This window comes from Serinus canaria, chromosome 10, assembly GCF_022539315.1.
Source record: "Serinus canaria isolate serCan28SL12 chromosome 10, serCan2020, whole genome shotgun sequence".
NCBI lineage: Eukaryota > Metazoa > Chordata > Aves > Passeriformes > Fringillidae > Serinus > Serinus canaria.
In genome coordinates, this window is record NC_066324.1 from 20,494,434 (window position 1) to 20,517,316 (window position 22,883).

General features: G+C 57.6%; 1 protein-coding gene across 3 annotated transcripts; it reads right to left on the bottom strand.

Moving 5' to 3' along the window:
- Positions 1–536: 536 nt before the first annotated feature.
- STRA6 (signaling receptor and transporter of retinol STRA6) lies at positions 537–22,575 on the bottom strand. Of its 3 annotated transcripts, none has more exons than XM_050978664.1 (18): positions 22,329–22,575; positions 18,259–18,405; positions 17,252–17,330; positions 16,342–16,427; positions 14,920–15,101; positions 14,099–14,265; positions 13,039–13,161; positions 11,909–11,976; positions 11,755–11,831; positions 11,038–11,099; positions 9,930–10,110; positions 7,476–7,551; positions 6,287–6,420; positions 5,174–5,291; positions 4,696–4,797; positions 3,550–3,713; positions 2,616–2,753; positions 537–1,366 (listed from the first exon to the last, which is right to left on the bottom strand). In XM_050978664.1, the coding sequence occupies exons 2-18, from the start codon at positions 18,378–18,380 to the stop codon at positions 1,149–1,151; spliced, it is 2,097 nt and encodes a 698-aa protein (XP_050834621.1). In that variant the 5' UTR covers positions 18,381–18,405; positions 22,329–22,575; the 3' UTR covers positions 537–1,148. The 3 variants fall into 3 exon arrangements, with proteins under 3 accessions (XP_050834621.1, XP_050834622.1, XP_050834623.1); XM_050978665.1 differs by having other exon boundaries at positions 539–1,327; XM_050978666.1 differs by lacking the exons at positions 537–1,366; positions 2,616–2,753; positions 3,550–3,713; ... (2 more) ...; positions 6,287–6,420; positions 7,476–7,551 and adding an exon at positions 7,562–9,163.
- Between the last annotated feature and the right edge of the window lie 308 nt (positions 22,576–22,883).

The window sequence follows — 22,883 nt, forward strand, 5'->3', positions numbered from 1 at the left end:
GGATGGGCCGGGAGGGAATCCTGGGAAAAGGGAGGGGATTCCTCAAGGAAACCCCAAAACATGGGAGTCACCCCCAGCGCCCCCAAACCCCCCTGAGGGTGCCGAGAACATTCCAGAGGGAGGGAATGGGGTCCCTGGGATCCTGCAGAGAGCTGCTCTGGCCACTTCCAAAGGAATCCCAGGATGATCCAGCAGCTCCGTGTGGGGTGGGCTGAGAATTCCCAAGGGAATCTTGGGGTGTTTGGGACCCGCCAGGAGCCTGCTCATTCCAGCTCAAGAAGTTGGGAATTCCGGGATTTAAGAGCAGGAAGAGGAGATCCAGCACCACCTCGTTCCCATCCCGACGGTGTTTTATCCCCAAAATTCCCCGTTCCCATTCCCACCCTTCCCAAAGGAACATGAAGGGAGCGGTTTTCCCATAAAACGGGATCACGGATCAGATCCCGACATTCCCAGCTGGAGCAGATCCCTGAAATCTCTGCTGGGTAGGGCCATCCCAACCATTCCCTGGATTCGGGGCTGGGGTGGTTCCAAATCCTGCTGGAAGGGGGAATATCCAAGGAAAAACTGCACATCCCGGGAGTAGGAACGAGGTCTCCATTTATTCTCCTTCCCCTGCGCTTCCCAGCGAGGCTTTCCATGGATCCCAGCCCTGGAAAACCCCGGGATCGCCACAAAACCGGGAATGGAAGAGGACGGGGAGCAGGGTGGGGTTTGATCCTTCAAAAATTGGGGGAAAAAACATCCCAGGAGTGGATGTGGAGCCGAGAGCGGGAAGGGAGAAGCCGGGAATGGGAATTTTCTCCCACGTGGAGCTGCCGGGGTAATTCCCGGTGGTTGGGAATTCTTTCAGCCGGCTGGGGATCCCTCCGAGCTCCTCTCCCGGAACCCTGGGAATTGTCCTGTGCTGGAAGAGCTGCTGAGAGCCAGGCTGGTTGCAGGAGTGAATCCCAAAATATTTTTGGGATGCTGGGAGTGTTTTCCTTGGCTCGGCTCCATCCAGGCTGGGCTCAAAGGAGTCACCTCTGGAGCTTGGGAGTGGATTTAGGGATAAAGCCTCGGAGAGAGTCGGGAGGCTGGGAAAGGGCACGGGAAGCACCCGAAATTGGGGGATGGGAGACGGGCGATGGGATGGGATTGCCGGGAATTCAGGGCCTGGGAATGCCGAGCTGGGCGCCGTTGGCTGCGGGGTCGGCCAGGGCGGTTTTTCGGGAAGCGGTCAGCGAGGGGTTGTGCAGGAGCGTGTAGGCCACCCACCAGCGCGCCCGGATCCGCCGGCCCCGCGCCCTTCCCGGAGCCGGGCGCTTGGGATGCATCAGCTGGAGGCCTGGAAGGAGATGGGAGCAGCAGGGAGAGGATTCAGGGCCTGGAAAAGCACCAGGAGAGCGGGAGAGGGGTTGGGATGAGGTGCGGAGGGATGGATTGCTGCTGGGAAAGGGGAGCTTGGGATGGAATTCCTGGGAATTCTGGCTGGGATGGAATTCCCAGAGGAGCTGTGGCTGCCCTGGGATGCCTGGAAATGCCCAAGTAAAGGTTGGAGGGGGTTTGGAGCAGCCTGGAACAGTGGGAGTTGTCCCTGGATGGGCTTTAGGGCCTTTCCAACCCAAAGTGTTGCAGGATTCCCAGATTCCAGTCCCAGCCCCATTTTCCTGGAGCCACCAAGATCCCACCACAGCCCAAAGAGTCCCATCCCTATCCTGGAGTGGGATCAGCCCTTGGATGGATGGATGGATGATGGATGGATGATGGATGGATGATGGATGGATGATGGATGGATGGATGGATGGCTGATGATGGAGGCTGGATGGATGGTTGGAGTTGGCAGGCATGGATGGGCTAGATGGATGAGGATGGCTGGGGATGGATGGATGGGATGGAGGATGGATGGATGGATGGATGGATGGAGGATGGCTGGATGGATGGATGGATGGATGGATGGATGGATGGATGGATGGATGGGATGGATGGATGGGATGGATGGATGGATGGATGGATGGATGGATGGATGGATGGATGGATGGATGGATGGGATGGATGGATGGATGGGATGGATGGATGGATGGATGGATGGATGGATGGATGGATGGGATGGATGGATGGATGGATGGATGGATGGATGGATGGATGGATGGATGGATGGATGGATGGATGGATGGATGGATGGATGGATGGATGGAGGATGGATGGATGGATGGATGGATGGATGGGATGATGGATGATGGATGGATGATGGATGGATGGATGATGGATGGATGATGGATGGATGATGGATGGATGATGATGGGTGATGGATGATGGATGGATGATGGATGGATGATGGATGGATGGATGATGGATGGATGGATGGATGGATGGATGATGGATGGATGATGGATGGATGATGGATGGATGATGGATGGATGGGTGATGGATGGATGGATGGATGGATGGATGGATGGATGGATGGATGGATGATGGATGGATGATGGATGGATGATGGATGGATGATGGATGGATGGATGGATCCATGAATCCATGGATGGATTGATGGAGGTGTCTCCCCACCAACCAGAGGTGCCACCCAGAGGTCACCATCCTGTCCCTTCCCCCCATTCCCCCGGTGCCCCCAGTCCCACCTTCCTCCAGCTGTGTGTCCCGGGGCGGTGCCGGCGGCTCCGTCCGGCCGGGCTGGAGCAGCAGGGAGCAGAAGGCCTTCAGCAGCGGGTGGCACTGGCTGACCTCCACCCTCAGGTAGTGGCAGTAGGTGCGGTACCCTGCGGGGACACCGCGCCCTCTCTGGGGACAGCATTCCCCATTCTCTCCCCGGAGCCCAGGGACGGATCCAGCTCTGGCCTCCACGCTCCCACAATCCCAGCAGGAACAGGAGGGGCGGGTCTGAGGTCCCTGGTGGTCCCCTCCCCTTTATTCCAGGAGGTCCCCGGTGGTCCCCTTCCCTTTATTCCAGGAGGTCCCCTGAGGTCCCCTCCCCTTTTTCCCAGGAGATCAGGTGAAACCCCAAACCGACTTTTTCATCCCCACTTTTTTGGGGATACCAAAGTAGGCCCCAGCTGGCACCACCCGCTCCAGATGTTCCATTCCCAGTGGTCTTGAAGTCACCGTCAATCCCAGCAGGAAAAACAGAGGAAGGCTCGAGGCCCACCAAGGTCTCCCCTCCTTTATCCCGAGACACGAGGCAACCACTGGTGGCACCCCAAAGGTCATTCCCAATTTTTTGGGATCAAAGAGCAGGGCCAAGCAGGAATCGGGAGAAGCCACCTGCTTCCATCGTCCCATTTCCAACCCACCCTCAATCCCACAGGAAAAACGGGAGAAGCCCTGAGGTCCTTTCTCCTCCATCCCAGGACACGAGGTGACCTCTGGTGATCCTCCAAGGTCACCACTCGTTTTTTTGGGCTAAAAACCAGGAATCAGGAGAAGCCACCTGCTCCAGCTGTCCCACTCCCAGCGTCTGGGGCCACCCTCAATCCCAGCAGCTCCGGGTCCCCACCCCAACCCCCGGCGGTGGCACAAGGACCCGGCTGGTGGCGCGGTGGCCTCTGGCCGTCCCACCTGGGTCGAAGGTCTCCACGCCGCGGTGCAGCAGGCTGATGTCCAGCCGGCAGAAGTGGACGGCGTTGTAGAGGCCGGAGATGACCACGCGCCAGACCGCGGCCATGGCGCCCACCAGGACGTTGGTGGGGAAGAGCAGGAAGGTGACGATGGACAGCGCGCGCCTGCGGGGCACACGGACCACGGGATGGCCCTTCCCGGGAAAGCTCCGGCCACCCCAACCCCCCCCTCCCCCGGCCCGGGTGGCTCCAGCCCCGCTGGGAGAAGCCAACGCCCTCCCAGGCTCCTGGAGAACCCTCAGGAGCTCCTCGTCTCCTTGGAGAGTGAGGAACTGGCCAAACCGCAGGGTTGGGATTTTGGGATGGAGGCCACCAGCTCCAGGAGAGCCTCGCTGGCCTGCCAGGGGGACACCTGGGTCCCTCTGTCACCATGGTCATGGGTGGTGACACCATTCCTGAGTGGGGGACATCTGCCAGTGGTTTGGGATGGGCACCAGGAGAGTCTGTGTGCAATGCCAGGGGGTGGCACAGGACACTTGGGTCCCTCTGTCACCGTGGTCACGGGTGGTGACACCATTCCTGAGTGAGGGACATCTGCTGGTGGCCTGGGATGGACTCCAGGAGAGCCTTGCTGGCCTGCCAGGGGGACACCTGGGTCCCTCTGTCACCCCGGTCTGGGGTGGTGGCACCATCCCTGAGTGGGTGACATCTGCTGGTGGCCTGGGATGGACTCCAGGAGAGCCACACTGGCCTGCTAGGGGGACACTTGTGTCCCTCTGTCACCCCGGTCTGGGGTGGTGGCACCATCCCTGAGTGAGGGACATAATCCGGTGGTTTGGGATGGACACCAGGAGCCCCTGCCCTGCCAGGGGGTGGCACAGGACACCTGGGTCCCTCTGTCACCGTGGTCACGGGTGGTGACACCATCCCTGAGTGGGGGACATCTGCCAGCCGTGACCGACCCCACCCGGCCGATCCTGAGGGATCTGGGCCTGCCCAGCCTTGGCCAGTGGAGCGGGGCCACCCTCGCCGGTGTCACCCCACCAAAATCCAGGCCAGAACATCCGGAGAAACCCCCGTGGGAGCCTGGAATTCCTGCCAACCCCCACCCTGGGGACAACGGGGGACGATGGCGGTGTCCCCGTACCTGTTGGTGATCTCCTTCTGCAGGGAATGCTGCTCCAGGAACTGGAAATGGGCCAGGAGATGCTGCACGAGCACGGCCACCACCAGGGTCAGCCAGAAGGGCCTGGAAGGGTGGGATGGACACTGGGAATGTCCCAAAACGCCGGGAATGCCCCAAAATGCCACCCCAGGCAGCAGAAACCTCAAAAAAAAACCCCAAATGGAAAAACCCCAAATGGAGCATCCCAAACCCATCCAGGGCCATTCCTTGGGGTTCCCAGCCCTGCCTGTGTTCATCCCGAAGAGCAGGATGGACACTGGGAATGCCCCAAAACACCGGGAATGCCCCAAAACACTGGGAACGTCCCAAGGCACCGGGAATGTCCCAAGGCATCGCCCCAGGCAGCAGGAACCTCCAGTGGGGTTGGAAAAACCCCAAACGGAGCATCCCAAACCCATCCAGGGCCATTCCCTGGGGTTCCCAGCCCTTCCCAGCTCACCACATGTTCCGGATGATCCCGAAGAGCGGGGAGCTGGTGCCCAGCTGGAGCGGGATCACCACCAGGAAGGTGAAGGCCACGAAGCAGAGGAAGAAAATCACCTGCTGGATCAGGAGACCTGGAATGGGAACACGGAGCGGGAATCCGGGATGGAAAAACGGCTCTCATTCCCCAAATCCCTGCACGGGGCTTTCCCGCCAATCCCATGAAAACCCCGCCAGTCCCCAAAACCCAAGGGATTGTTCCCACAATTCCTGGGGGTGGAGTGCAGGTTTTCCCTCTTTTTGGGGTCCCCCTCCCCATTCCCAGGATGATCCAGGCTGGGATGGGGATGAGGAGCCCCCAGAATGCGCCGGGGATCAGAGGCTTCCAGAGCTTTTCCCACCTAAATATTTGGGATTGAGCCAAACCCGGGCATCATCCCACCCCTTCTTCCTCTTGGAATTCCAAACCCAATTTTTCCAATTACTTTTCCATTTTTTCCCGATTCCCAACCATCCAGCATTCCCAAAACCTGGCAGATCACGTTTGGGGAAAGGGGGATTAAAACCCTCCCAGAAACGGGGCAAAACCAGGGAATTGCTGCTTAATCCTGAAGAAAATCGGGATCCCCCATCCCGTGATCCCAAAATTCCATTACCCAGCCATCGTCCCACCCCTTCCTTCTCTTTGAATTCCCAACCCAATTTTTTTCTGATTTTTTTTTTTTTTTTTGGCAGTTTTTCCAATCATTTTTCCGGTTTTCTCCCAATTCCCAACCATCCGAGACTCCCAAAATCAGCCAGATTCCATTTGAGGAAAGGGGGGCAAAAACCCTCTTGAAAATGGGGCAAAAAACGGGGAATCGCTGCTGAATCCTTAGGAAAATTGGGATCCCCATCCCGTGATCCCAAAATTCCATTACCCAGCCATCATCCCACCCCTTCTTCCTCTTTGAATTCCCAACCCAGTCATTCCAATCATTTTTCCCAGTTTTCTCCCAATTCCCAACCATCCCATGCTCCCAAAATCAGCCAGAGTCCAGTTGAGGAAATGGGGAGAAAACGGGGAATCGGTGCTGAATCCTTAGGAAAACCGGGATCCCCCCATGCCGTGATCCCGAAATCCCGGTACCCAGGCAGGCGAAGGCCGCCTGGAAGCTGGAGAAGGCCATCCAGCAGACGAGGGATTCCCGGGAAGGCCGCAGGATGTGGGCCTTGGAAAACACGTCCAGCACGGCGCCCTGGTACAGCGCCCGCAGGTTGGACCTGGATGGAAAACGGCCCCGGATGGATCCCGGCCCGGGAATGGGGACAGGGACATCGGGAATGGGAATGTCAGGAATGGGGACAGGGACATTGGGAATGGGAATGTCAGGAATGGGGACAGGGACATTGGGAATGGGAACATCGGGAATGGGAACGTCGGGAATGGGGACAGGGACATTGGGAATGGGGGCAGAGATATTGGGAATGGGATCGGCGGGAATGGGGACAGGGACATTGGGAATGGGAACATCGGGAATGGGAATGTTGGGAATGGGGATGGGAACACTGGGAAGAGGGGTGGAGACATTGGGAATGGGGATGGGGACATCAGGAATGGGGGACGGGGATATTCAGAATGATGATGGGAATATTGGGAATGGGGATGGGAACATTGGGAATGGGACAGGAATATCGGGAATGCGGCTGGGAATATTGGGAATGGGGATGGGGACATCGGGAATGGGGCTGGGGATGTCGGGAATGGCAACACTGGGAATGATGATTGGAATATTGGGAATGGGGTCAGGGACATTGGGAATGGGCATGGGGACATCAGGAATGGGGGATGGGGATGTTGGGAATGATGATGGGAATATTGGGAACGGGGATGGGAACATCAGGAATGGGGGCAGAGACGCTGGGAATGGGGAAGGGAACATCAGGAATGGGGCTGGGAGTATTGGGAATGGGGATGGGGAAATCGGAAATGGGGATGGGGACATCGGGAATGGGGACAGAAGGAATGGGGATGGGAACATGGGGAATGGGGGCAGGAATATCGGGAATGGGGCTGGGAATATTGGGAATGGGGGGTGGGAACATCGGGAATGATGATTGGAATATTGGGAATGGGGCCAGGGACATTGGGAATGGGCATGGGGATATTTGGAATGGGGGGAAGGACATGGGGAATGGGGATGGGGAAATCGGAATGGGGGCAGGGACGTGGGAAATGGGGCTGGCATCATCGGGAAGGGGAGTATTGGGAATGGGGCTGGGGGTATTGGGAATGGGAATAGCGGGAGTGGGAGTGGCGGGAGCAGGGCCGGCCCCACCTGTGCGTGCCCAGGCTGCGGAGCAGCAGGGCGCAGGTGAGCAGGCAGCACAGCACCAGCGAGCAGATGTAGCACACTGCGGAAAAACAGGGAAAAAATTCCTGGATCCGGGGTCGGGAATACCCCTGGGAGCAGGGTTTGGCTGGGAACTGTGCCTCGGGAATGAGGGATTGGCACCGTGCCTCAGTTTCCCTCCTTTTGTCACTCCCTCCCTCAGCTCCCAAGGGGGGGATGGAGGGGACAGAGGGAGGGGAAAGGGGATGGGAAATCTGGGAAAATCCCTGGAGCGAGCTGGGATGGGGGTCTTGGGAAAAAGGATCAGCGGGAAAGTGGGAGGAGGGAAAAAATGGGATGAGAGAGGTTTGGGGATCCAGGAAAAGTCCCAGAAATCCTCCCTGGAGCTGGCGGGGATCCCAAGAAATGAGGGGAGCACCCCTGGTATTCCCTGGTACCTGGAATTCCCTGATCCCTGAAACTCTTTTATTGAAATTCCCTCATCCCTGAAATTCCTTTATCCCTGGAATTCCCTCATCCCTGTTATTCCACGATCCCCAGAATTCCCTCATCCCTGCTCTGCCTTCATCCCTATTCCCTCATCCCTGAAATTCCCTGATCCCTGAGATTCCCTGATCCCTGGAATTCCCTCATCCCTGCTATTCCCTCTTCCCTGCTCTTCCCTCATCCCCCATCCAAGGATTTCCACTCTCCAGGGATCCAGGCCCATCTGTTCACTTCCAGCACATTTCCAAGCCCGCAGCATCTGCCAGCTCTTCCCTCCGGCTCTTCCCTCTGGCTCTTCCCAACGGCTTTTCCCGGAGTCTCTTCCCGCCTTGGCACGTGCCAGCCTGGCACAGCCCCATCCCTGCCAGCTGCTCCCATAATCCCTCCGGAATCCGCCCCATCCCATCCTCCAGGTGGGGAATCTTCCGAAGGTTCCTCTGGAATCTGCCCCATCCCATCCTCTGGTGCGGGAATCTTCTGGAAATCCCCCTGGAATCTGCCCCATCCCTGCCAGCCACTCCCAAAATCCCCTTGGATTCTTCCTCATCCCGTCCTCCCAGAATCCCTCTGGAATCCTCCTCATCCTGTCCTCTGGGCTGGGAATCTTTTGGAAATCCCTCTGGAATCTGCTCATCCCATCCTCCAGGTGGTGAATCCTCCCAGAATCCCCTGGGAATCCACCCCGTGGAATCCACCCCCTCCCATCCTCTGGAAATCCCCCTGGAATCTGCCCCATCCCGTCCTCCCAAAATCCTTCTGGAATCTGCCCCATCTCGTCCTCTGGGCAGGGAATCTCCTGGAAATCCCTCTGGAATCTGTCCCGTCCCATTCTCCCCAAGTCCCCCTGGAATCCTCCCAGTCCCCGCCAGCCACTCCCAAAATCCCCCAGGAATCCACCCCATCCCATCTTCCCAGAAACCCTCTGGAATTTGCCCAATCCCATCCACCAGGCGAGGAATCCTCCCAAAATCCCTCTGGAATTTGCCCCATCCCATCCTCCCCAAATCCCTCTGGAATCCACCCCATCCCATCCTCCAGGTGGGGAATCCTTGGGAAATCCGCTGGAATCCCCTCTGGAGTGTGGCTCTGGCCGGGATCCGGATTGGGATCAAGATTGGGATTGGGATCCGGATTGGGATTGGGATCAGGATCCAGATTGGGATCAGGATCCAGATTGGGATCAGGATCTGGAAAAAGGATCAGGATCTGGATTGGGATTGGGATCCAGATCTGTATTGGGATCGGGATCTAGATTGGGATCAGGATCCAAACTGGGAACAGGATTGGGATCAAGATTGGGATTGGGATCCGGATTAGGATCGGGATTGGGATCAGGATCTGCATTGGGATCAGGATCTGGAAAAGGGATCAGGATCTGGATTGGGATTGGGATCCAGATCTGGATTGGGATCAGGATCTAGATTGGGATCAGGATCCAGACTGGGAACAGGATTGGGATCAAGATTGGGATTGGGATCAGGATCCAGATCCGGATTGGGATTGGGATCAGGATTGGGACCTAGATTGGGACTGGGATCAGGATTGGGATCAGGACCTGATTGGGATCAGCATCCAAACTGGGAACAGGATTGGGATCAGGACTGGGATCAGGATTGGGGTTGGGATCAGGATCCAGATTGGGAACAGGATAGGGATCAGGATTGGGATCAGGATTGGGGTTGGGATCAGGATCCAGATCCAGATTGGGATTGGGATCAGGATCGGGATCTGGATGGGGATCAGGATTGGGACCTAGATTGGGACTGGGATCGGGATTGGGATCAGGATCCAGATCCAGATTGGGGTTGGGATCAGGATCCAGATTGGCAACAGGATCAGAATCCAGATCCGGATTGGGATCAGGATAGGGATCAGGATCTGGACTGGGACCAGGATAGGGATCAGGATGGGGATTGGGACCAGGACCGGGATGGGGTTGCCATGGGGCTGCACCTTCCAGAGCCCAGAGGAAGTGCCGGGCCGTGCGCAGCTCCTGCTCCAGGTCCCCGGGCACGGCCGCGCCCTGCGAGGGCACCAGCCCGAACTGCACCAGCAGCACCACCACGTCCTTGGTCATTCCCGCACGGATAATCCGCAGCGGGGGCACCACGGCCACCAGCAGCAGCACCGCCACCTGCGGGATTTCGGGATTTACCGCTCGGATCCCACGGGATTTCGGGATTTACCGCTCGGATCCCACGGGATTTCGGGATTTACTGCTCGGATCCCATGGGATTTTGGGATTTACTGCTCGGATCCCACGGGATTTTGGGATTTACAGCTCGGATCCCACAGGATCTAAGGCTCGGATCCCTCAGGAATTCGGGATTTACAGCTCAGAGCCTGCGGGATGAACAGCTCAAATCCCACTGGATTTACACCTTGGATCCAGTGGGATTTCAGGATTTACAGCTGGGATCCCACAGGATTCACGGCTCAGATCACACAGATTTTGGGATTTATGGCTTGGATCCCACAGGATTTACAGGATTTAGGAATTTGCGGGCTGGATCCTGCAGGATTTATAGCATGGATCCCGCAGGATTTAGGGATGTACGGCTCAGATCCCACAGGATTTTGGGTTTTACAGCAGGGATCCCAGGGGATTTAGGGATTTACGGCCCAGATCCTGAGGGATTCATGGCTCAAATCCAGCGGGATTTTGTGATTTATGGTCGGATTCCACAGGATTTTGGGGTTTACGGCTTGGATCCTGCAGGATTTACAGCTCGGATCCTGTGGGATTTCAGGATTTATGGCTCATATCCTGTGGGATTTAGGAATTTATGGCTCGGATCCCACAGGATTTACAACATGGGTCCCATGGGATTTATGGATTTACAGCACAGATCCCATGGAATTTAGGGATTCATGGCCTGGATCCCACAGGATCTAAGGCTTGGATTCCATGGGATTTGGGGATCTACAGCACATATCCTGCAGGATTTCAGGATTTACAATTCAGATCCCATGGGATTTCGGGATTTACGGGAGCGCAGAATTCCGGAAGGAATTTTAACACCATTCCCGGGTGACGCCCAGGATCCTCCGGGAATGTCACCTGGTAGACGGCGACGAAGGCCACGGTGACAGACACCACCAGCTTCAGCGGGATCCGGAATCCTGGAGGGAAAAGTTGGGAATTTGGGTTGGTGGAGCAGGATCAGGGTGCACCCAGCAAAGGGAACACCCTTTGGAATGGGATTTCCACAGGGAATTCCTGCCAGAATGGAGAGTCGGGAACGGACGGAAGGCTCCATCCTGCTTTTCCATGGAAACTTGGGATATTCCCTGCCCCCTCCATAGATGGGAATGGCTCTGCATTCCCAGGATTTCACTGCCTCAGTGCAGGGCAATTCCCTTCTCCAGCCCCCGGCTGCTCCCATCCTTCCCTGGCCAAGCTTTCCCGGGAAAACCATGGCTGCCCCAAACTCTCTGGAATTGTCCCAGGACCCCTTTTCCATGGATTTATGGGGCCTCCATGGGGATCCCATCACTCCAGTACCCCTTTTCCATGGATTTATGGGCCCTCCAAGGGTTTCCCACAATTCCATGGATTTATGGGGTCTCCATGGGATCCCCATCATTCCCACCACTCCCAGGACCCCTTTTCCATGGATTTGTGGATCCCTGCCCCAAGCACAGCTGGATTTGGGCTCTAAGCCAGGTCGGGTTGGACAGGGCTTGGAGCAACCCAGGATTTTGGAAATGGCCTGGCTGATCCATAAATCCCAACCCCAACCGTTCCCGGATCCCATGGGATTTTCCAGGTGCCCACCTTCCTCGGGAATGTAGACGTAGGAGAGCAGGTAGGAGCGGATCCGGGAGCTGAGGCTCTCATCGATCTTGACAGAGCTGTGGGAGGTGGGGGAGGGTGACATTCCCGACCTTTGGGAACGGGATTTGCCGGGAATGGGAATTTCCATCCTTACCTCCCCTTCCGGGCCCGCTTGGACAGCAGGGCCTTGAGGTACTTCCTGTAATAGCTTTTCCCGGAAATCTGGGGATAACGGATGGATTCGGGGTGGCAGAGCTGCCCTGGCCACCCCCCCATCCCAGGCGGATCCCGACAGGAATTCCCGAGTCGGCGTAAGGAATGGGAGGCGTTGGTAGGGAAAAGTGGGAATAAAGTGGGATTTTGTTCCCAAACCCCTCTGGGATCCCTCTCTCCCCCCTGCCGGGGTCACCTCAGGCCTTTCCCGCTTTTCCCTCCTCTCTTCCCACCCAAGCCCTGAGCTCTGAGCTCTGGGGATTATCCGGGAAAAGGAGGAGAGCCCGGAGCCGGCCTGAAGGGAGCCATTGATGGCGGGAGCCTCTTGTGTAAGGGATTGATCCCGAGGGAATTTCCTGACCCCGCTGCTGGCGTGGGGACAGCAAGGAAGAACCCACACGGCAGGGCTGGGAGGGGAACGCATGGAGATCCCGGTCCCAAAACCAATCCCAGTCCCAATCCCGATCCCAATCCCAGTCCTGGGATAGCAACTGAGAACCCCCAGCAGCAGGGACAGGAGGGGAATGCACGGAGATCCTGATCCTGATCCCGATTCCAATCCCGATCCCCATCAAGCTCAACACCGATCCTGATCCCAACCCTGATCCCAATCAGGCTCTCAATCCTGATCCTGACCCTGATCCTGATCCCAGGCCCAACCCTGATCCTGGTTCCAGTCAGGCTCTCAATGCCAATCCCAATCCCAATCCCAATTCCAGTCCCGATCCTGATCCCAATCCTGATCCCGAGTTCCCAAGCTCCCAAATCCCGATTTCCCATGTCCGTACCCACGGCTCGGGGCTGTCCCTGAGGCAGAGGCTGCGCAGGAGCAGCACTGAGTAACAGTCCCAATCCCGATCCCAATCCTAATCCCAATCCCAATACTAATCCTGATCCCAATCCCGATCCCGATCCCGAGTTCCCAAATCCCAATTTCCTGTGTCCACACCCACAGCTTGATGCTGTCCCCGTGGCGGAGGCTGCGCAGGAGCAGCACTGGGCAACAATCCCGATCCCGATCCCGATCCCGATCCCAATCCCGATCCCGATCCCAATCCCGATTTCCCGTACCCACGGCTCGGGGCTGTCCCCATGGCGGAGGCTGCGCAGGAGCAGCGCTGGGTACCAGAGGCTGAGCAGGGACAGGGACAGCAGCGCGGGGACATGGGACAGCAGCGAGTACAGACGGTGGATCTGCGCGGGGACACGCGGTCACTGCCACCACCCCTGGGGACACGCGGTCACTGCCACCGCCCTGAGGTCACTGCCACCACCCTAGGGTCACTGCCACCGCCCCTGGGGACACGGGGTCACTGCCACCACCCCAGGGCCACTGCCACCACCCTGAGGTCACTGCCACCACCCCAGGGTCACTGCCACCGCCCCAGGGGACACGGGGTCACTGCCACCACCCCAGGGTCAATGACACCACCCCAGGAACACTGCCACCACCCCCAGGGATATGGGGTCACTGCCACCACCCCAGGGGACACTGCATCACTGCCACCACCCCAGGAAAACTGCCACCACCCTGAGGTCAATGACACCACCCTGGGGACACCGCCACCACCCCCAGGGACATGGGGTCACTGCCACCACCCCAGGGAACACTGCATCACTGCCACCACCTTGGGGACACTGCTAACCCCCTGGGGACACCACCACCACCACCACCCTGGGGACACCCACATCACTGCCACCACCCCAGGAACACCGCCACCACCCTGGGGACACTGCCACGCCCCTGGGGACACCGCCACCACCACCCCCAGGGACACCACGTCACTGCCACCACCCTGGGGACACGGGGTCACTGCCACCAGCCCAGCCAGGGGACACTGCAGGGACACACTGGGGGCTGGCCAGGGAGCCACAGCACCTCAGGGCCACTCCAGGAAGCCACCTCCACCAGGGCCACCTCACTGTCCCTTTCCCGGCCTTGGAAAGGTGACAAGGGAGCCACAACCCCTCAGGGCCACCCCAGGAGGTGACAAGTTCTCCATGGCGCTTCAGGGCCACCCCAGCAATCCGTGCCACCTCGGGGTCACACCAGGAGGTGACAAGTACGCCGTGGCGCTTCAGTGCCACCCCAGGAAGCCACGCCCCCCAGCGCCACCGCGGTGCCACCCACCTGGGGCTGCAGGGGACACTGGGCGCGGTGCCAGGCCTGCGCCCCGCAGTGTCCCCAGGCCAGCAGGGTCCCCGCGGCGTAGCCCAGGCGGTGGCGGGGGGTGGCACAGGCCAGCAGGGGCGAGTACAGCGCCGGGAAATAGAGCAGGGCCAGAACCTTCCAGAACTCTGCAGGGACACAGCGCCGCGTCAGCACCGGGGACACACACACACAGGGGACAATGCCACCGCCCTGGGGACACTGCCACCGCCCTGGGACATGGCCACCACCCTGGGGACACTGCAACCATCCTGGGGACATGGGCACCGCCCTGGGGACACGGGCACCACCCTGGGGACACTGTCACCGCCCTGGGGACACTGCAACCGTCCTGGGACATGGCCACCACCCTGGGGACACTGCCAGCACCCTGGGACATGGCCACCACCCTGGGGACACTGCAACCGCCCTGGGGACACTGCAACCGTCCTGGGGACACTGCCACCGCCCTGGGGACACTGCACCACCCTGGGACACGGGCACCACCCTGGGGACACTGTCACCGCCCTGGGGACACTGCAACCGTCCTGGGACACTGCCACCACCCTGGGACATGGCCACCACCCTGGGGACACTGACACTGCCCTGGGACACTGCCATCCCCCCAGGGATACTGAGTCACTGCCACCACCCTGGGGATGCTGTCACCACCCTGGGGACACTGGGTCACTTCCACCAGCCCAGCCAGTCCTGCCCAGGGATGGGATTTGGGAATTCCGAGCCCTTCTGAGAGTGGGGATTTGGGGATTCCGAGCCCTCCCCAGGATGGCTCCGAGTCTCACCGCGGGCGGCGGGTGTCCCCGCGGGTGTCCCCGCGTGTGTCCCGGTGCGTGTCCCCTCGGCGGGTGGCAGCAGGGGCAGCGGGCGCGGCTCGCTCAGGACGCGGCCGAGCTCGGAGCAGAGCAGCGCGAGGGCGGCGGCGGCCACGGCGCGGTGCCCGTCCTGCTCCAGGAGATTCCCGGGGCTGCAACCGCCCCGGTCGGGAATGCCCCGGTCGGGAATGCCCCGGTCGGGAATGCCCCGGTCCGGAATGCCCCGGTCCGGAATGCCCCGGTCCGGAATGCCGCTCCTCCCGCGCAGGGACTGAGGGAATTCCCGCTCCTTCCCAGGGAGGGACTGCGGGAATTCCTGCTCCTTCCCAGGAGGGACTGCGGGAATTCCTGCTCCTTCCCAGGGAGGGACTGCGGGAATTCCCGCTCCTTCCCAGGAATGGGATCTTGGGAATTCCCGCTCCTTCCCAGGGAGGGACTGCGGGAATTCCTGCTCCTTCCCAGGTTGGCACTTTGGGAATTCTGAGCCCTTCCCAGTAATGGGATTTTGGGAATTCCTGCTTCTCTTCCCAGGAATTGGGTTTTGTGAATTCCCACTTCTTCCCAGGGATGGGATTCTGGGAATTCCTTCTCCTTCCCAGGAATGGGATCAGTGGGGTTTGGGAATTCTGAGCCCTTTCCATGGAGGGGATTTTGGGAATTCTGAGCCCTTTGCAGGGGATGGAATTTGGGAATTCTGTGCCCTTTCCATGGAGGGGATTTGGGAATTCCGAGCCCTTTCCACAGAGGGGATTTTGGGAATTCTGAGCCTTTTGCAGGGGATGGAATTTGGGAATTCTAAGCCCTTTCCACAGAGGGGATTTTGGGAATTCTGAGCCCTTTCCATGAAGGGGATTTTGGAATTCCAAGCCCTTTCCAAGGAAGGATCAGCAGGGTTTGGGAATTCTGAGCCCTTTCCACGGAGGGGATTTTGGGGATTCTGATCCCTTTGCAGGGATGGGATTCAGGAATTCTGAGTTGTTTCCAAGGATGGGTTTTGGGAATTCCTCTCCAAGGATGGGATTTTTCAGACCTCCAAGGTTTTCCCAGGGACGGACTTTGGGAATTCCAGGTCTTTTCTAGGGATGGGATTTTGGGAATTCTGAGCCCTTTCCAGGTGAAATGAGCAGGGTTTGGGGAATTCAGAACACTTTCCATGGAAGGGATTTTGGGAATTCCAAGTTGTTTCCAAGGATGGGATTTTGGGAATTCTGAGACCTTTCCAGAGTGAGGATTTGGGGAATTCCAAGTACTTTCTAAGGAATGATCAGCGGGGTTTGGGAATTCCCAGTAGTTTCCCGGGATTTGGGAATTCCAAACCCTCTCCAAGGAAGGGATTTTGGGAATTCCAAGCCCTTTGGTGGCGGGATCAGCAGGATTTTGGGAATTCCTTACCTGAGCAATCCCGGGACGCCGTTCCAGCAGCTCAGGTGGAGCCGGCGGCGCTTGACCAGGAAGGACAAGGCCAGGATCACGGCCAGCTGGAAGGGGATGGAAATCCATGGAAAAGGGGCCTGGGAATGGTGGGAATCCCATGGAAACCCCATAAATCCATGGGAAAGGGTCCTGGGAATGGTGGGAATCCCATGGTGACTCCATAAATCCATGGAAAAGGGTTCTGGGAATCATGGAGAATATGGGAACGCCATGGAGACCCCATAAATCCATGGAAAAAGAGACCTGGGAATGGTGGGAATGATGGGAATGATGGGAATAAGGGGATCTTCATGGAGGTCCCATAAATCCATGGAAAAGGGTTCTGGGAATCATGGAAAATATGGGAATGTCATGGAGACCACATAAATCCATGGAAAAGTGTTCTGGGAATGGTGGGAATGATGGGAATGATGGGAATCATGGGAACCCCATGGAGACCCCATAAATCTTTGGAAAAGGGATCCTGGGAATGATGGAAAATATGGGAACCCCATGGAGGTCCCATAAATCCATGAAAAAGGAACCTGGGAATGATGGGATTGATGGGAATGATGGGCCCCATGGAGACTCCATAAATCCATGGAAAAGGGTTCTGGGAATGGTGGGAATGATGAGAATGATGGGAATGATGGGATCCTCATGGAAGTCCCATAAATCCATGGAAAAAGAGACCTGGGAATGATTTGGGAGGAACTTTGGAGTTCTCGTCCCACAAGGAAGCGAAATCCCGGAAATCCGGGAATTCCGGGATGGCTTAGTGGGGAAATTCCATCCAAGATTTGGAATTTTGGGAATGGAATGTGGGGGTGCGGGATTGGGGTTTTTTTCCCGGGAATTTTGGGGTGGGGATGTCGGGGTGGATACTCACGGAAAGGGGAGCCATGACGGCGTGGTACAGCTGGGGGGAGAGCGTGGGGCGGCATTCCGGGATGGCGTCGGGAAAAAGGCTGGAAAAACGGAAAAAATCCCGGATTCGGGGGGGCTGGACCCTAAAAGGGCCGGGAAAAATGGGGGAAATGGGGGAAATCCCAGGTTTTGATGGGAATGAATCTGGGAATGACAGGGCAGGCCCAGGGCCGAAAATCCAGGAATGAATCTGGGAATGACCAAAAATCCCAGGATTTTTAGAGGGTCCAAAATTCAGGGAAGGGACATTTGGGGACATTTTGGGGATACTTTTGGGGGCATTTTGGGGGTATTTTTGGGACATTTTGGGGACACTTTTGGGGACACTTTTGGGGCCACTTAAGGGGACAATTTTTGGGGACATTTTGCGGCCACTTTTGGGGGCATTTTGGGGACATTTTTGGGCCACTTTGGGGACATTTTGGGGACACTTTTGGGGACATTTTGGGGACACTTTTGGGGACACTTTTGGGCCACTTTGGGGACATTTTTGTGGACCTTTTGAGGACACTTTTGGGGGCATTCTGGGAACACTTTGGGGGCATTTTGGGGACACTTTGGGGACAATTTTGGGTCCTTTTGGGCCCACTTTGAGACTATTTTGGGGACTTTTTGGGGCCATTTGGGGCCATTTTAGGGGACATTTTGGGGCCATTTTGGGGGACAATTTTGGGGACATTTTAGGGGACATTTTGGGGACAGTTTTGGGGGACAATTTTGGGGTCTTTTTGAGGCCACTTTTGGAGCCACTTTTGGGGACATTTGGGGACATTTTGGGGACACTTTTGGGGGCATTCTGAGGCCATTTTGGGGACATTTTAAGGGACATTATGGGGACACTTTTGGGGACATTTTGGGGACTTTTTGGGGACATTTTTGGGGACATTTTTGGGCCACTTTGGGGACATTTTAGGGACAATTTTGGGGACAATTTTGGGGACATTTTGGGGACATTTTGGGGCCACTCACTCATCGTGGGGCGCGGACTCCGTGGATTCGTAGATGTACCAGTCGGATCCCAAATCCTCGTCCAGGAAAATTCCCGGCTCCGGGGGGGAATCCCGAAATCCCACGGAGCCGTTGGGGGCCATGGCTGCCCCTCCCCCACCGGGACCCCTGCGGTTGGAAAAGTGGGAAAAACCCCGGGAAAGTGGGAAAAAAAACCCCAGGAAATGGGAAAAAAAACCCCAGGAAAATGGGAAAAACTGAGAAAAACCCTGGGAAAGTGGGAAAAAATGCCGGGAAAAATGGGAAAAACACAGGGAAAAACACCAGGAAAAGAGGGGAAAAAATGTGGGGAAAATTCTTGGGAAGGCAGGGGAAAATGCCAGGAAAAGAGGGATGGGAGCTGGAAAAATGGGAAAGAAGAGGTGAAAAGTGGGAAAAAAGCCAGGAAAAGAGGCAAAAATGCTGGGAAAAGGGATGGGGGATGGAAAAGTGGGAAAGAAGCTGGGAAAAGGGGGGAAGTGTGGGGAAAGGAGGGAAAACTCTGGGGGAAAAAATGAGAAAAGTGGGAAAAATGCCAGGAAAAGTGGGAAAAATGCCGGGAAAAGTGGGAAAAATGCCGGGAAGACGGCTCTGATCCCAAATCCCAGCTGATCCCCGCTGTTCCCGCAGCCGGGGCGGGGCCGCTCCCAGGGCCGATCCCGAGGCTCCGGAGCCGCTCCCGCCTTTGTTTGGGTTTTCCAGGGAATTCTCGGAGCTGGAAAAGCCGCGCGAAGGTCGCGGCGGGGGGAGGGGGAGGGACAGAGGCGCTGTCCCCAAAGTGCCACCAGCGGCGACGTGGTGAGCCCGGGAACTGTCCCCAGCGCCATCCCGGGAATTCCGGGGCAGTTTGGCCGGGATAAGGCCAGAAATGTCCCCAAGGGCCACCTGAGGGCTTGGGGACACCCCGGGATGGCCCTTCCCGGTGTCCCCAAGGGGCAGCAGGAGCAGCCTCGGGGACACCGCGGGGTTTGGGGACACCCCGGCTCTGGGATGTCCCCAATGTCCCCAGGGCTGTGAGGGGACAGCTGGGGCTGGCTCTGCTCCAGCGCTGGAATTCCCTCAGGATTGGGATCAGGATTGGGATTGGGATTGGGACGGATCCAAGAGATCCCCGCAGGTGCCCCCCAGCAGTGGCGCTGTCACCAAGTGCCACCAGCTGTCACCCCCTGGCACCGCTGGCACAGCGGCCCCGGCAGCTTTTCCTGGGATTTCCCCCGTGCCAGGATGGAAAATTTGGGATTTGTGCCTCCCTTCCCAAAAATCCACCATGGGAATCCATGGTCCTTGTCAGGGCGATCCCAAATCCCAAATCCCAAACCCCAGATCCCAAATCTCATCCCAAATCCCATCCCAGATCCCATCCTGGGCTTGGGATTTGGGAATGGGGTTTGGGATTTGGGATTTTGGGAATGGGGTTTGGGAGTTCCTGATTTTTTCAGCCTCCCAGGACACAGGGAACAGCTCATTCCCGATTTCCTGGGAACTCTCATTCCCGGCTCATTCCTGATTTTCCACCTCTGGAGCACCCCGGGAATTGTCGTGTCCCCCCCCCCCCCCCCATGGAATTGGATCCCTCAGCTCCTTCCTGACTCCCGAAATCCCAAAAAAAGAGGCGGGAACGCCAAGATCCCAGCGGGATCCGCATTCCCGGCCGGGCCCATCCCAGCTCCCGCGTTTTCCTTGGAATCCGATCCCGCCGCTCCTCCCGCGACCTTGGAGCGCTCCAGGGAAACTCCCGCCCATCCCCCAGCCCCTGCTCCCGGGAACTTCGGGATCCGGGAGAAAACCGGGAATGGGATCCTGGAGGGAATTCCCAGAATGAAACCGGGAAGGGGAAAAGGATCCGGGAGGGAATTCCCAGATCCTGGAATGAAAGTGGGAGTGGGAAAAGGGGATCCAGAATAAAACCGGGAATGGGATCCAGGAGGGAATTCCCAAGTCCTGGAATTAAACCAGGAGGGGGAAAAGGGGATCCAGAATAAAACTGGGAAGGGAAAAGGGATCCAGGAGAAAATTCCCAGAATAAGGCTGGGAATGGAGAGGGGATCTGGAGGGAATTCCCAGAATAAAACCAGGAATGGAAAAGGATCTGGGAGGAAATTCCCAGATCCCAATCCAGCTTTTAATCAAAATGATCCAAATTTCATTCCTGAGTTTTCCAGGGAATTCTTGGGCTGGGGGGTTGGGATCATCAGGAATTGCCCTTAATTCCCGATCCCTGCAAATCCCACAAGTGGATTTAGGATCAGATCCCACCCCGGCACCCCCCAAAGACCCAAACTGGGCCATCCCAAAACGATCCCAAAAAAGCTGCGGGAACAAAGGGCCGGAGCTCCTGAACCCCCAGAGCCTCTCCCAGGTTTTTGGGGGGAAAATCCTCTGGAAAAGCAGCCCTGGAGCGCTCCCGACCCCACAAACATCCCAGAGATTCCCAAGGGATTGAGGAGCTCCTGGAGGTGCTTTTCCCAACCCCATTCCAGAGCCCACCCCAAAATCCCTGTGGCTCCCCCATTCCCAAAATCCCGGGAGAGCCGGGAGCTGCTCCAGCTCTTCCCAGCCCCATTCCTGATCCCATTCCCAACCCCACTCCCAGCCCCATTCCTGATCCCATTCCCAACCCCATTCCTGATCCCATTCCCAACCCCATTCCCGTTCTCCTTGATCCCACCCCAAAATTCCCCCCAAAATCCTCAAAGTTCCCCCATTCCCAAAATCCTGGGAGCTGCTCCAGCTTTTTCCAACCCCATTCCTGACCCCATTCCCAATCCCAACCCCATTCCCAACCCTATTCTCAATCCTATTCTCAATCCCATTCCCAAACCCATTCCCAATCCCATTCCCGACCCCATTCCAAATCCCACCCCAAAATCCCCACAGTTCCCCCATTCCCAAAATCCTGGGAGCTGCTCAAGTTTTTCCTAACCCCCTTCCCGACCCCATTCCCAATCCCAACCCCATTCCCAACCTCATTCTCAAGCCTAATCCCAACCCCATTCCCAATCCCACCCCAAAATCCCCACAGTTCCCCCATTCCCAGAACCCTTGGAGCTGCTCCAGCTTTTCCCAAACCTCATTCCCAACCCCATTCCTGACCCCATTCCCAACCCCATTCCTGGTTTTCCTTGATCCCAGCCCAAAAATTCCCCCCAAATCCCTGCAGTTCCCCCATTCCCAGAACCCCGGGAGCTGCTCCAGCTCTTCCCAACCCCATTCTTGATCCCATTCCCAATCCCCTTCCCAACCCCATTCCCAACCCCCTTCCCATTCTCCTTGATCCCACTCCAAAATTCCCCCCAAATGCCTGCAGTTCCCGCATTCCCAGAATCCCAAATCCTGATCCTGGGATTCTGCAGCCCCCAGGGAAAGGGAACCCGGGGGTTAAACCCATGCTGGGGGTGGAATTTGGGATTTTTGGGGATTTTTGGGAATTCCCACAAGCTCCCTGGGCAGGATTTGGGTCCTCGGGGGGTGAAATCCCTGCCTGGGGGGGGGGGCGGAATTTGGGAATTTTTTTGGGATTTCTCTGATCCTGGAATGATGGAGACCTCAGGCCAAGGGAAACCCGGGGTTGAAATCTCTGCTGGGGGGTGGAATTTGGGAATTGTTTGGGATTTTCCTGATCCTGGAATGCCAGAACCCCCCGGGGGAAAGAGAAAACCGGGATGAAAGCGCTGCTGGGGGGGCGGGATTTGGGATTTTTTGGGGGAATTTTCCTGATCCTGGGAATCTGCAGCCCCCGGGAAAAGGGAAACTGGGGGTTAAACCCCTCGGGGGGGGGGGGCGGAATTTGGGATTTTTGGGAATTCCGGCACCCCCCGGGCTGGATTTGAGTCCGCTGGCGGTCAAATCCCTGCTGGGGTTGGGAGGGTCGGAATTTGGGAATTTTTTGGGGGGGATTTTTTTGGGGGGGAATTCCCGCACTCCCCGGGCAGGATTTGATCCCAAATTCCCAGCCTGGAATCCTCAGCCGAGCCGGGAGAGGAAACAACCCCGAGAGCTCGGAAAGGGAAGGAGGGAAAAAAAGAGGGAAAACCCCCCAAATCCCGGTTTACCTTTTCCTCCTCTCCTCCTTCCGGCCGCGCCTGCGACTGCCCCGCCGAGCCGGGCTTTGCTAAGCTCGGTCTAAAGCCCGGCCCGGCCCGGCCCGGCCATGCAGCTCGGGAGGCTCCGCCGGCTGCGGGAACTGCGGGAACTTTGGGAATTTGGGAAAACTTTGGGATCTTTATCCCCTGCATGGAGGCCTGGCCGGGGGCCAAGCGCGGCGCTGGAGGGATTTAAACGCGGCCCGGGGGGTTTGGGGCTGAGCTCGGGGGGGGGGGGGGGGAGGGAGGGGGCGGCTCCCGGCTTTTCCCGGGATTTGGGATTCGCTGGGATGGACGGGGAATGTCGGGAATGGGATGGGAACTGCGGGGTGAGGAGCGGAGAGCGATCCGCTCCCCAAATCCCAGAAATTTCTTGGGGTTTTTTGCGGGAATTTGGGGCCAAACCCCACCCCGGGATGGAGGGGGGAGCGCAGGGATCGGGATCGGGATCGGGATGATTCCACAGGAATCGGGATGATCCCACAGGGATTGGGATCGAGATCGGGATGATCCCACAGGGATCGG